This window comes from Lynx canadensis, chromosome A2 (assembly GCF_007474595.2).
Source record: "Lynx canadensis isolate LIC74 chromosome A2, mLynCan4.pri.v2, whole genome shotgun sequence".
NCBI lineage: Eukaryota > Metazoa > Chordata > Mammalia > Carnivora > Felidae > Lynx > Lynx canadensis.
This window is the reverse complement of record NC_044304.2, coordinates 19,106,601-19,118,725: the sequence shown is the minus strand read 5'-3', so window position 1 is coordinate 19,118,725 and position 12,125 is coordinate 19,106,601. Positions and strand designations below refer to the sequence as shown.

At 55.3% G+C, this 12,125-nt stretch overlaps 3 protein-coding genes across 4 annotated transcripts; 2 read left to right on the top strand and 1 right to left on the bottom strand.

Annotated features, from left to right (window-relative positions):
- Positions 1-319: 319 nt before the first annotated feature.
- Positions 320-5,051, top strand: TMEM115 (transmembrane protein 115). The gene is made up of 2 exons (XM_030306867.1): positions 320-1,644; positions 4,271-5,051. Exons 1-2 carry the CDS (start codon positions 794-796, stop codon positions 4,473-4,475), a joined length of 1,056 nt encoding a protein of 351 aa, XP_030162727.1. The 5' UTR covers positions 320-793; the 3' UTR covers positions 4,476-5,051.
- Positions 5,052-5,699: 648 nt separating this feature from the next.
- On the bottom strand, positions 5,700-8,372 carry LOC115508313 (cytochrome b561 domain-containing protein 2). 2 transcript variants are annotated; one of them, XM_030306868.2, is made up of 4 exons: positions 8,257-8,372; positions 7,720-7,871; positions 7,217-7,254; positions 5,700-6,531 (listed from the first exon to the last, which is right to left on the bottom strand). In XM_030306868.2, the coding sequence occupies exons 2-4, from the start codon at positions 7,844-7,846 to the stop codon at positions 6,028-6,030; spliced, it is 669 nt and encodes a 222-aa protein (XP_030162728.1). In that variant the 5' UTR covers positions 7,847-7,871; positions 8,257-8,372; the 3' UTR covers positions 5,700-6,027. The 2 variants fall into 2 exon arrangements, with proteins under 2 accessions (XP_030162728.1, XP_030162729.1); XM_030306869.2 differs by having other exon boundaries at positions 8,270-8,372.
- Positions 8,373-8,454: 82 nt separating this feature from the next.
- NPRL2 (NPR2 like, GATOR1 complex subunit) lies at positions 8,455-11,888 on the top strand. Its single transcript, XM_030306866.1, has 11 exons — positions 8,455-8,655; positions 9,197-9,288; positions 9,390-9,558; positions 9,698-9,806; positions 10,279-10,415; positions 10,507-10,604; positions 10,726-10,762; positions 10,881-10,974; positions 11,050-11,167; positions 11,441-11,583; positions 11,670-11,888. Exons 1-11 carry the CDS (start codon positions 8,578-8,580, stop codon positions 11,735-11,737), a joined length of 1,143 nt encoding a protein of 380 aa, XP_030162726.1. The 5' UTR covers positions 8,455-8,577; the 3' UTR covers positions 11,738-11,888.
- Positions 11,889-12,125: the final 237 nt, after the last annotated feature.

Below are 12,125 nucleotides of genomic sequence, written 5' to 3'. Positions count from 1 at the left end.
TGCACGGGGCTACTGTTCCCAGGAAATTCAGCAAGGGCGTGTCTGCAGTTTCGCTGCCGCGCAGGTACCCGCAGCTTTCCTCCAGGTTAGCGAAGCTAGTGACTCCTCCCCACTCCCCGACAACAGGCGGAAACTGTCCTGAGAACTACAACTCCCAAGCACACCTTCCTCTTACCAACTGGAACGGCCGGGAGCGCAGCTTCCTGGAACTTGTAGTTTTACCCAGAAAGTTGATATCCGCTCGTCCCCGGCTTCGGCTGAGGACTCCATGTCCCAGCATGCCGCAGAGCCGGAAGGGCATCCCACCGCCGTCGGGAGCGCGCAAGCGCAGCTCCCTGTTTGTCGGTGCCTGGGAAGGGAGGAGGTACGGTCGTAGCCAAGACCGAGGCCGAGCCGGAGCTGACGAGACTTGACTGGGGCCCAGAACTAGGCTCCAGTCCCACGCAGATCGTAGGGCTCCCGAGTGGATGGAATAGGCCGAGCCCTGAGATCAACGCCAGCCCGGTCAGCTCGGCGCGGGGCCCACAGGGCAGGCAGGCGAGCAGACGTGCAGAAGCCTCCCAGGGCCTTCCCTCAGGTCCCCGGCAAGGGGCCTAGGCCCCGGCCCCGCGACCAGGCCCAACTTGACCCTTTGGGACCGGAGCCAACCCGACCAGAAGTGGAGTCTTCACCGGGGCCATAGGCCAGTGACTAGGCCGGGCCCGGGCCTCCCGTCGGGGCCGGACTGGGGCGAGGCCCCGGGGAGGCCCCTAACACACTAGACCCTTCCCCCAGGCCGACGCCCTTCGGGAAGATGCAGCGCGCCCTACCGGGCGCCCGCCAGCACTTGGGGGCCATCCTGGCCAGCGCCAGCGTGGTGGTGAAGGCCCTGTGTGCGACAGTACTCTTCCTCTACCTGCTGTCCTTCGCCGTGGACACGGGCTGCCTGGCGGTTACCCCAGGCTACCTCTTTCCGCCCAACTTCTGGATCTGGACCCTGGCCACCCATGGGCTGATGGAACAGCACGTGTGGGATGTGGCTATCAGTCTTGCCACGGTGGTGGTGGCTGGACGTTTGCTGGAGCCCCTCTGGGGGGCCTTGGAGCTGCTCATCTTCTTCTCAGTGGTGAACGTGTCAGTGGGGTTGTTGGGGGCCTTCGCCTACCTCCTCACCTACATGGCTTCCTTCAACTTGGTCTACCTTTTCACTATCCGCATCCACGGAGCCCTGGGCTTCCTAGGTGGTGTCCTGGTGGCACTCAAGCAAACCATGGGGGACTGTGTGGTCTTGCGTGTGCCCCAGGTGCGTGTCAGCGTGGTGCCTATGCTGCTGTTGGGGCTGCTGCTGCTGTTGCGGCTGGCCACGCTGCTCCAGAGCCCAGCACTGGCCTCCTATGGCTTTGGGCTGCTCTCCAGTTGGGTTTATCTTCGCTTCTACCAGCGCCATAGCCGAGGCCGAGGGGACATGGCTGACCACTTCGCTTTTGCCACCTTCTTCCCTGAGATTCTGCAGCCCGTGGTGGGGCTGTTGGCGAACTTGGTGCACGGCCTCCTGGTGAAGGTAAAGATATGCCAGAAGACAGTGAAGCGCTATGATGTAGGTGCCCCGTCTTCCATCACCATCAGCCTCCCAGGGACAGACCCTCAAGATGCAGAACGGAGAAGGTACTGTGGAGTATTCCAAAACCTTGTTGAACTAGGAGAGTATTGATCAAGCCCCATATCGTCTGTTATACTTGCTGTATGTTGGCTGGCAGCCAAGGGTCAGGTGTTGGGGCAGACTCAGAGATAAAATCCAGTTTATGGTTTTGAGAAACTCAGCATGTAGGAGTCTGGGCTCCAGTAGGTGTTTTCCAACACTAAGGAGTGAAAGTTGCCTTTCTCACCACTCAGGCTACTTAACAAGCCCCAAGAAATGCCCAGTGTCCTTTTATACTGTGTGAGGGATTAATGGCCAGATACACATAATCCTAATCATGTCAGAAACTCGGAATCCTAGACACTGGTCCTATGGGAGCCAGAAACGACCTGCTGGTCCTTTTTCCCCTGTGAGGGAGGATCGGAGAAAGAGACCTGGGATTCTTATTAGGCAGTCTGGGCCACCCCAATTTCAAAATGCTGAGCCATGTCCTCTTTCTGGATCTTAAAAATTCATATGCTGTGCTTCTCTGCCACTTATTGAGAGGGAAATTTGGGGTACTACACCCCGTCCTTCTAGCATGTATGTGTCACCAAACCCAGGGGACAGGCCATGTGACCCACTGTGGAGTCTGCTGACCACACAGGGAGTGGAGACAACCTTTTTAATTATCTGTAAACCAAGCCATCTGCACCATCTGGAGTCCCAGATGAATTATTCACTGAATGCACCTTGGCCAGGGCAGGGCAGATCTTTTTTTAATCCAGCTTTCTGGCTCGTTCTCTCTCTCTCCCAGGTCTGTTGACTCACCAGAGTGGTAACAGCTCTATTTCCAACATTATTGTTGAGAGTTTTTGTTTTTTTGAGGCAGTTCTTTTAGTAGTGAAGCCTGGAGCAGGCTTTGTTCCTCCTGTCAGCTTCTGCTTTTGCTCACCTGTGAAATGGATTCTTGGCAGACAGTTTTATGAATTCAGCTGAAAAGTTATCCCTGTGCTTACTCTCCACTGGGGCTGTGGATTTCAGTGTGGGACACACCCCTTTCATGAAGGGGTTTCCAGCAGGGGAAGGGCTGCAGATTACTATGGGCTAAGGTGGTGGATGTTGAAAAGTACACAAGGCATGCTGCGGGGCATAACTGTTGGCCCTACAGTTTGTGTCTATGGCTGATGAATTCTAAAGACAGGTCTGTCTTCATTTTATACAGTGGGGAAGATGGGACCAAGAGGGTTGGGCCTGGTAGAAACTGAGCTGTCCTCAGCTCTACAGGTGGGGCCAAGACACGGTGGTGACTCCTCCTTTAGTGAGAAGTCTTGGACTGTTAGGGTTGGCTGACATTTCAAAACACCTCTGCTCAGGCCCAAGAAAATGGCAGGTTGGGGTAGGCGAGGTTGTCAGGATGTGGGTTCTTGACGTAGCCTTATGGTTGTTACTACTCCAAGCAGTTGGACATCTGGCAGCATGCCACTCCCAAACCCAAATGGCTACTAGTAGTGGGGAGACAGGGTTTCCTATCTTTGACTCTTGTGAGGAAGTGACTAGCATGCCATTACCTCTCTACATTGGCAGACTTTAGACAGAACTGATGAGGCAGTCTCCAGGATGGAAGCCTGGGTAGCACAGGGAAGGACTGTCCTGTTTATGCCAGTTCGCCATGTGTCAGGCTGGAGGAAAGGGTGGAATTGTGCTTGGGTTTTCTGCGCCTGTGTTCTTGTTGCCTTTTCTGTCACGTTCCCTGGTCTGTTCCCTTTTCTGTCACGTTTTGGTTCTCTGCTGGAACTTGGAAGGCTATTACAGGCTGTTCCCCCATGCTTGTAGCACAAACAGGTTGAGGCATCAGGGTTTCATAGTGACCACTAGTGAAAGTTTTGCCTGGCAGCACGGGCATTCTACCTCCTGGTAGACTAGGGTCCCAAGTGCACGTGTATATCTTCTAGTCAACTTTCCCACCTCCCCCCAAGTGAGATCCAAAAGGATTTGTCCAGTGGAACCAGTAAGCTTTGGCCTGTGTCCCGTCCAAATGGGCTGTTCCTCCTCTTTCTGCAAGGACTTGGTGTTCACTGCTCTAACACCGGTAGTGGTGGCTTTGGGGATTCTTCTGGGAAGGAGAACATTAGAGTCAGGAGGGGTGGGCTGACCCAAGTTGGACCTGCTTCCCAGGTTGAGATCCAGGGTAGGTGCCTGCATTCCAGCATTCCCCACAGACCCTTGCCAGGAGACTCAAAACACCCCTAATGAGGAGAGAGGAAGAAGTAATAACTCTCTCCTTGGATGTGATACCAGTGCCCAGGCAGAAACTCCCATGTTCAGGGACTCCTTCCACCCATCTTTCTTGGGGTACCAACTCTGCCCATGCTTAGGCACCACCCTCAGAATCATTCGTGGGACTGGCCTGGTGGACAGTATGGCAAACACCCTGATGGCCTTCTCAGCCTGAAGGTGCCCTGGCTATGAAGGGGAGGCTCTACAGCCTTTGGGTCCTTCTTCTGATGGCAGAGGTGGCCCTCTCCGGTCCCTGGGAAGCCCTGGGCCCTGCATGGTGAAGGGGAATACATAGAATTCTGAGAGAAATCTGGGTGGTAGGGGGAGTCAGCTTCATGGGGGAAGAGTACAGGGCATGAGCCAAGTGACTTGTCATCTTTCCTCTGGCTCCAGGCAACTGGCCCTGAAGGCCCTCAATGAGCGGCTGAAGAGAGTGGAGGACCAGTCCGTCTGGCCAAGCATGGATGACGATGAAGAGGAGGCAGGGGCCAAGGTGGATAGCCCCCTACCCTCAGACAAGGCCCCCATGCTCCCAGGGAAGGGGGCTGCCCCAGAATCCAGCCTGATCACCTTCGAGGCAGCTCCGCCGAAGCTGTAACTCCAGACCACCTTGAGTGTAGGCGCCTCCTCTCCCAAGCCCCCCCTTGACACCTCTCAGCTACTCCAGGGCACTGACTGCTCTGAGAAGGAAGAAGGGCTGCTGGGGGTTTCCACAGTCTTCTGCTATCTCTCGCCAACACTACCCAGGACTCTTGCTACCTGGTTCCAACTCCAGACAACCACTATGCCAGGCATGGGGCCTCTGAAGTGTCAGCCAGCCCGGGCCATCTGAGGTAAGACTGTACCTCAGCAGACAGCCCCAAGCAAGTGGCTGCAGGGACAGTGGTGCCACACCTCCTGGGCCAACCCTGATGCCTGATACTGGTTGCCAAGAGCCCTGAGCCAAGGCAAGGATTTGCCAAAACCGTTCTGGGGGTCCAGCCAGTGCAGGGCTGCACATTCCTGCCCACCCTCAGAAAGACTATGTTCATGTGAAAATTTCTGATTCCCTCTGCTGTGGCTATGGCTGCTTCTTGGCCAGAAGAGCCACGGCTCCCAAGTATTTTCTACAGGACCACTTGAGTGGGCAGTGAAGCCCAGCCTCGCAGTATCAATAAAGCAGTTCTTTGAGGTATGGCTCCTGGGCTCTATCAGACCACCTTGGGCAGCCCCCTCATTATGTTCAACTGCAAAGTTAGGGACTTTACTCTAGGTTCAAGAGCTTGGTCTCCCTGCCAGCTCCAGCTGAATAAGAAGCCTATTGCCCCCACTCCCCCTACCCCCACTGTTAAACACCCTTCCCAGAGCTGTCACTTCCAATACTTACTCATTTTCTCTCTCTCTCTGATTCCCAGTCAGGGAGGCTCTGCCCAGAAGATCGGATGGTTGAGGGCCTCTCTACCATAAAGAGTGTTCTTATCGATTGCTCACTCTCAAGACAATGGTCAGTGCTTGACACCTATGGAAACAGCCCATCCCCAGCTCCCACCGTGTCACTGTCCACATCTAACCACCAGTTTGGCAATGCCAGCACAGTATGCAGGTGGGAGAGTGAAAGGACACATAGCTGTACCATCTAGGGCCACCCATCTAGGGCCCTGGGTGGCACAGGAGGGCACAGGAGGCTCAGCAGCCAGATCTCAGAGCTCATGTGCTGGGAGAGCTTCAGCCCCTCAGTGAGCAGCCAGGGACAGGGGTCCCCATCTTGCCTAGCTGCCTGTTTCTTCACTCTGACAGCATTAGTGAGAACTATCCCCAGTTCTAAGCTATTCCTCCCATCCGGTCTTTTCAGTCATTCTTCTTTATTTTGCTTTTTTCTCTCCTGTAATTTCCAGACATACCAGTACAAGTATGAGTTGAGTTGCTGGGGAAGTAGGTTTGCAACCCCAGCTTCATCCAGACATCATCCATAAGCTCCTCTGGGACAGTACAGAAGAAAAGGGGAAGCACTCCACCATGAGGAGCAAGCAAAAAATGTCACACACAAGACTCCTACTTTAGACTTCCCCAGTGCCTGAGATGTCCTCATGACTTAGCTGAGAAAATCCAGGAGGCCCCAGCCCCCACTACTACACTGAGGGGCAAATCCAGGCTTCTAGGCTGGGAAGAGCTCATGGCTGGATCCTTTTGCGGTACAGGTAGGCGTTGCTCACCTGACTCATGATGACCAAACTGGTAATGACAGGGCATAGCACAGCAAGGTACCAGACCCCACCAGTGACTGTGGCGGTGAACCAGAGGGAGCACATGCCCAACAAGAGGCTGGCACTACCCAGAAGGTAGCCCACTAGCCCAGAAGTGGCATGGTATAGCTTGAGCTTAGCCAGGGGCCAGCGGGGCAGCAGTTTAGGGTAGAGCAGCCCCACCCCACCTGAGCACTGCAACCCGGCCCACAGCACAGCTATCAGCCCTGCCCGCCCATGCCACGTGGCCAGGTGGGCTTTGCCAAGCTGTTCCTTATGGAGGATGACAAGACCTAGGCCCAGCAGTGCACACAGCAGGGCCAGCAGCTGCAGTACCCAGTGGCAGCGTGCTCGGCCCTTCCGTGAGAGGGAGCGCAGCAGCGAACTCTCAGGAGAGAACACCAGCAGTGCCTCGGTCATCAGGAAAGAGAACTGGGGAAACAGGGATGGGAAACTAAGTCAGGAAAAAAAGCTTCAGATAACTTTCTAAGCTGCCAGTCACTGTGGGCAGATTCCCCCTCTCCATTCTCTACCCAATGACAAGAGTATCCATTTGGAGGGGCAAGAGTGGGGAGCTCTATCAGGGACAGGACATCTGCCCTTAGTAACTGGCAAGAGGTGTATACCTCTCCACATTTCTTCCTAGGTGCTATTTTGAAATGTCATGTCTGCTATATTACCCAGCAAACACAAGGTTTGAGATGTGGCAGTTATAAATGATTCACAAGCTTTGTTTCCCTAACACAGGGCTGGATACAGTTACTTGGCAAGAGCTGGCCACATGGGTGCACTATTTCAGGGAAAATTAGATGCATCACCATAAATTAAGGTAAAAAGAGACACAGGTACACTCAAAAATCATCTTCCAAGCTTCTTGCCTGGAGGTGGATAAAGCCTCATTTTGTGCTTAGGCAAATTTGCCCTGGGTTTTGAACGTTCTGGTTCAAGTCTGGTTTATATACTACAGGCAGGTGTTGGAGCATGCGACTCCTCCAGTTCCACATTCCACCCCTCCAAAGAGATATTAAGCATCCATAAGGATTCAGAGGCTACCCGGGCTACCACCCGGAACTATGCTCCCTCCCGCCCCTAAGAGCTGGCCAGGGCCACTACTTACAGCCAGAGACATAAGCATGGGGTGCCAGGAGAACAGACCTGGAATGAAGAGGAGGCTTTGTGAGGCTGAGGCAAGAAGAACCCAGCCACACCGATCCCTACAGTCTGAGGAAAATGGGCAGCGCATCGCCCAAGGAAGTGCTGCCAAAATACTAAGGCCCCTGTTACTGCAACAAGCTCATCCCATACCTATCCTTGCTTCCTGGTCCCTCCCTGGAGCAGAGGCCATGCTTTGCCACTCCTCTGGCAGGCCTCCCTCCTTCTCCTAGCACTTCACACAAGGCAGCCAAGTGGAGCACCAAGACAAGGAAAGAAGAGCCAGGTACTCTGGCCAAACTGACAGAGCCCCCACACTCACTTCCTCCCCACTTATTCCTCCAGCATACGATGTCCCCCAGCCAACCAAGCCTTTCCCAGGAGTCAGGCCCAAGGCTTCCTATTGCTCCTGCTCCCCAGGAGAAGGGGCACTTTCCTTCCCAGAAGTCAACTATGAATTCTACTTACTGGAGCCAGGCCTGGCAAGCACAGCCACAAAGATCGTAAAGCCCAGGGCCACAAGGTGGGCAGCAGCCCCAGAGGCAGTGCGCAGAGCTCGGTAGATGTGCGACTCGGTCTCCACAGAAAGGGCCATGGTCAACCAGGCCAGTGGCTGGAGCCTGAAAGCATAGTAGAATGAGCAAGGGTCTCAAGTGCCTGCTGTCCACTCCTCACACTGGAGCAAGGGTTGCAGGGCAGGAATGCCACTCTCTTCCAAGAAGTAGGCGAGGGCTGGCAGCCTGTCAGTGTGTAGCCAGTATCTGAACTGGCACTGATCACTGGCCCACCTTCCAGGTAGGATGCGCAAGGCCGAGTAATAGACTACAAATCCCAGCGTGCATCACGCCATCGCCGGACGGGAGCGCCCGCAGGAAGCGCGTGAAGCGCTACGGGTATTGTAGTTCCCATCTGCTCCCAACTTTACAGCCTGAATCCCTTCGCGCACAGTCTCCCCACGTGCCGCTGGCATGCTGACCCTACGTGCTAGGGACTCGCCTGCCTCACCTGCAGCACTGACCCGACTTGGTGGTTTCTTCCCAAGAAAGCGGGATACTCAGGCCCCTGTCGCGCGCACTGCAGCTCCGTCGCGGAGCCGCTTTACTTCCGGGTGCGACGTCTACCTACCCGGGACTTCCTGGGACAAGCTTCCCCACCCCCGCGCCACACCTCTCAGTCATGCTGCGCAGGCGCCATTGAGCAGCCAGCCTGACGGGTGTGAGTGCGCAAGCGCGCTTGATCCACCATCCAGGCCTTCGGGCTGTTTGCGACGGGTGTTCGCAGGGGATCCAGCCGTCAGAGACTACAGACCTGGGCTCTGCTGGCGCCATGGGCAGCGGCTGCCGTATCGAATGCATATTCTTCAGCGAGTTCCACCCCACGCTGGGACCCAAGATCACCTATCAGGTGCCATCCGGGCTCGCGGGGCTGGGGGCAGAAGGGGACGGGGAGAGGGACGCTCTCGCGGGCTCAAGCAGGCTGCCTGGAAGCAGAGGATTCCCGTGCCCCGTGCTGCACGCAGTCACACCACTCCTTCATTCATGGGAATCATTAACCGAGAGAATACTCAGACCCAGGTCCCAGGCTCCCAGTGTTGGGGAGCAAACAAACATCCCATAGACAGTGACTGTGAGAAATCGGGCTGTGGGGACCCAGAGGAGGTATCAGTTCCCAAGAGAGGTAGGGATGCGCGGTCCTACAGTATCCCTGGATGCTTAGGAATTTAGATGGAGGCGAGTGTGTGCCAGGTAGGGGAAACAGCATATGCAAAAGACGGGAGGCAGGTGAGAACCTGGAGTGTGTTTGGAAACACAAAGGAGTAGTAGGCCTGGGTGGATGGGAGAGAGGTGAAACGCTGGACAAGAGGGCTTAGTCCTTGGGGGTCCCCCAAGGTATTATGCCTAGTCCCAAGGTCCACTAAGGGGCCTCTTGCCACTCCGCTTCCCAGGTCCCTGAAGACTTCATCTCCCGGGAGCTGTTTGACACAGTCCAAGTGTACATCATCACCAAGCCAGAGCTGCAGAACAAGCTTATCACTGTGTGAGGCCCTAGTGGGGAAGGCGGGGGATGTCCCAGGAGGAGAGGACAAGTTTGGGAGCAGAAAGAACCTGACTGTGTTCCCACCTGTTCCCCCCATCCAGCACAGCCATGGAGAAGAAACTGATCGGCTGCCCTGTATGCATCGAGCACAAGAAGTACAGCCGCAATGCCCTGCTCTTCAACCTAGGCTTCGTGTGTGATGCTCAGGCTAAGACCTGTGCCCTTGAGCCCATCGTCAAAAAGCTGGCTGGCTACCTGACCACACTGGAGGTCTGCAACACAATGGGCTTGAGTGGATGGGCAGGCAGACAAATGTTTCCAAAGCCCTCCAGACCTAGGAATCTGCCAGGGCAGGATGCTGGCCAGGGGTCCCAGGGTGTGCCCACCATGTTGTCCATGCTCCATTCAGCTAGAGAGCAGCTTCGTGTCAACAGAGGAGAGCAAGCAGAAGTTGGTGCCCATCATGACCATCTTGCTGGAGGAGCTAAATGCCTCAGGCCGGTGCACTCTGCCCATCGGTATGGCCCAGCCTTTGCAAGGACAGCAAAGGGGTAGAGGAAGAATAGGAACATAGCAGGGGAAGGCAAGCCCAGCCATGGACAAGACTAATGAACAAATTGGTGGCCAATAAATAGCCATGAGCTGGCTTGATGATGTCCAAGGTCCAGTGCATGTTAGGATTTAGGATTTGGAGGCCATGCTCCATGTTCCTTGGGCATATTCCTTTCCCTCTCTGGACCTATCTCTTCTTCCATGAAAGGGGAAGATTTGGGGCGCCTGCCTGCCTCAGTCAGTAGAGCATGTGAGTCTTGATCTGAGGGTCGTAAGTTCAGGCCCCACATTAGGCATAGAGTTTAAAGTAGAGGGGAAGGGGGAGACTGGCCCTACCCAGAGCTACCCATCTCCATCAAGGGCTTCTGGGAGGACCGGAGGGTAATTGAGGGCCTCTTAAAGGAGATGACACTGAAGATATGGGTGGGTCCCCTGCAGATGAGTCCAACACCATCCACTTGAAGGTGATTGAGCAGCGACCTGACCCTCCTGTGGCCCAGGAGTATGATGTGCCTGTCTTTACCAAAGACAAGGAGGATTTCTTCAACTCACAGTGGGACCTCACCACACAACAGGTGTGCTAGCCCTCCCTGGGTATCATCACGTAGAGCTGGCCACAGCCCTGGCCTCATCCCATCCCTGCTGACCCTGCCCTGCCCTGCCCAGATCCTGCCCTACATTGACGGCTTCCGCCATGTCCAGAAGATCTCAGCAGAGGCAGATGTGGAGTTAAACCTGGTGCGCATTGCCATCCAGAACTTGCTGTAAGTGCGGCAACAGTCACACTCAGGACAGGGTTGCTAGCCAGGAAAGAGCCCTGGGACCCTGAGTGTGGGGGCTGGGAAGGCATGGCCCTCAGAAGCTGAGCACAACTATCTCCCCCAGGTATTATGGCGTTGTGACACTGGTGTCCATCCTCCAGGTAGGTGAGTCTGGGGTCTGGTTAAGCAGAGAGTGGATCATGTGGCTTGGCCAGACTGGGGCTGTGTCAGACTTTCAAGCCCCTCACTGAGCCCCCTGTGCCTCCTGCTACCTTCCAGTATTCCAATGTGTACTGCCCGACACCCAAGGTCCAGGACCTGGTAGATGACAAGTCCCTGCAGGAAGCGTGTTTATCCTATGTGACCAAGCAAGGTAGTGGCGGGCTCTCGGGGAGGCCATCTTGGGGAGGGCAGAGCTACAAGCAGATCTGACCCCTGGTGCCCACAGGGCACAAGAGGGCCAGTCTCCGGGATGTGTTCCAGCTGTACTGCAGTCTGAGCCCTGGCACTACTGTGAGAGACCTCATTGGCCGCCACCCCCAGCAGCTGCAGCGCGTTGATGAACGGTCAGAAGGGGATTCCCAGGGGCATGAGGGGTTTGCCTGAAGGCAGATACTCTATATCTCTCTGGAGCCCCAGGTTAGAGAGGAATCAGGAGATTCCCAGTGAGCAGAATCATGTGGCACTGCTAGTCCAGGCAGGCTTTCTGGAGATGATGTGTTTGGAGGCCAGTCTGGTCACTGAGACGAAATGGGAAGGGAGACTGCAGGAAAGAGTTGGCCTGGCTGGAGGAAGTCCTGGCCAGGGCATCATCCCCCTCTCCCTCAACCCCACCCCAGGAAGCTTATCCAGTTCGGGCTTATGAAGAACCTCATCCGACGACTACAGAAGTATCCTGTGCGGGTGTCTCGGGAGGAGCGGAGCCATCCTGCCCGGCTTTACACAGGCTGCCACAGCTACGATGAAATCTGTTGCAAAACAGGTGGGGGCAGGCAGCTCAGCTAAGGTTGGGGCAGGGCAGGGTGGTCAAGTCATGGTTACTCACCTCACCTGCACTGTCCCAAATAGGCATGAGCTACCACGAGCTTGATGAACGGCTGGAAAATGACCCCAACATCATCATCTGCTGGAAGTGAGACTGGGGTGGCCTGGTCTAGGCACATGGCTGTGGCTACTCTGTCCTGCTAAGCCTTGCCTGGTACATGAAGGCTAGACCAGTAGACTAGTCCATATTGTCTCAAGGTTGACCCTCACTTCTGTGAATAAAATCACCCATTTCAACCTGTCTTTATTGAGTACCGCCTCTAAACCAGCCATTGGAGAACTGGCAGTGAAATAGCCGAGGTCCTGGCACCCTGGTGCGCCATCTGGTGGGCAAGACTGGCTATGGACAAGTAAATGTGCTGGGTAATTATAAACTGAAATAACAGCCAGAAAGAAACAATCAGGAAGCTGTGATGAAGAATGACTTGGGGTGGGAGCTGGGGCTGTCCTGGATTAAATGGGCAAGGAAGGCCTCGCTGA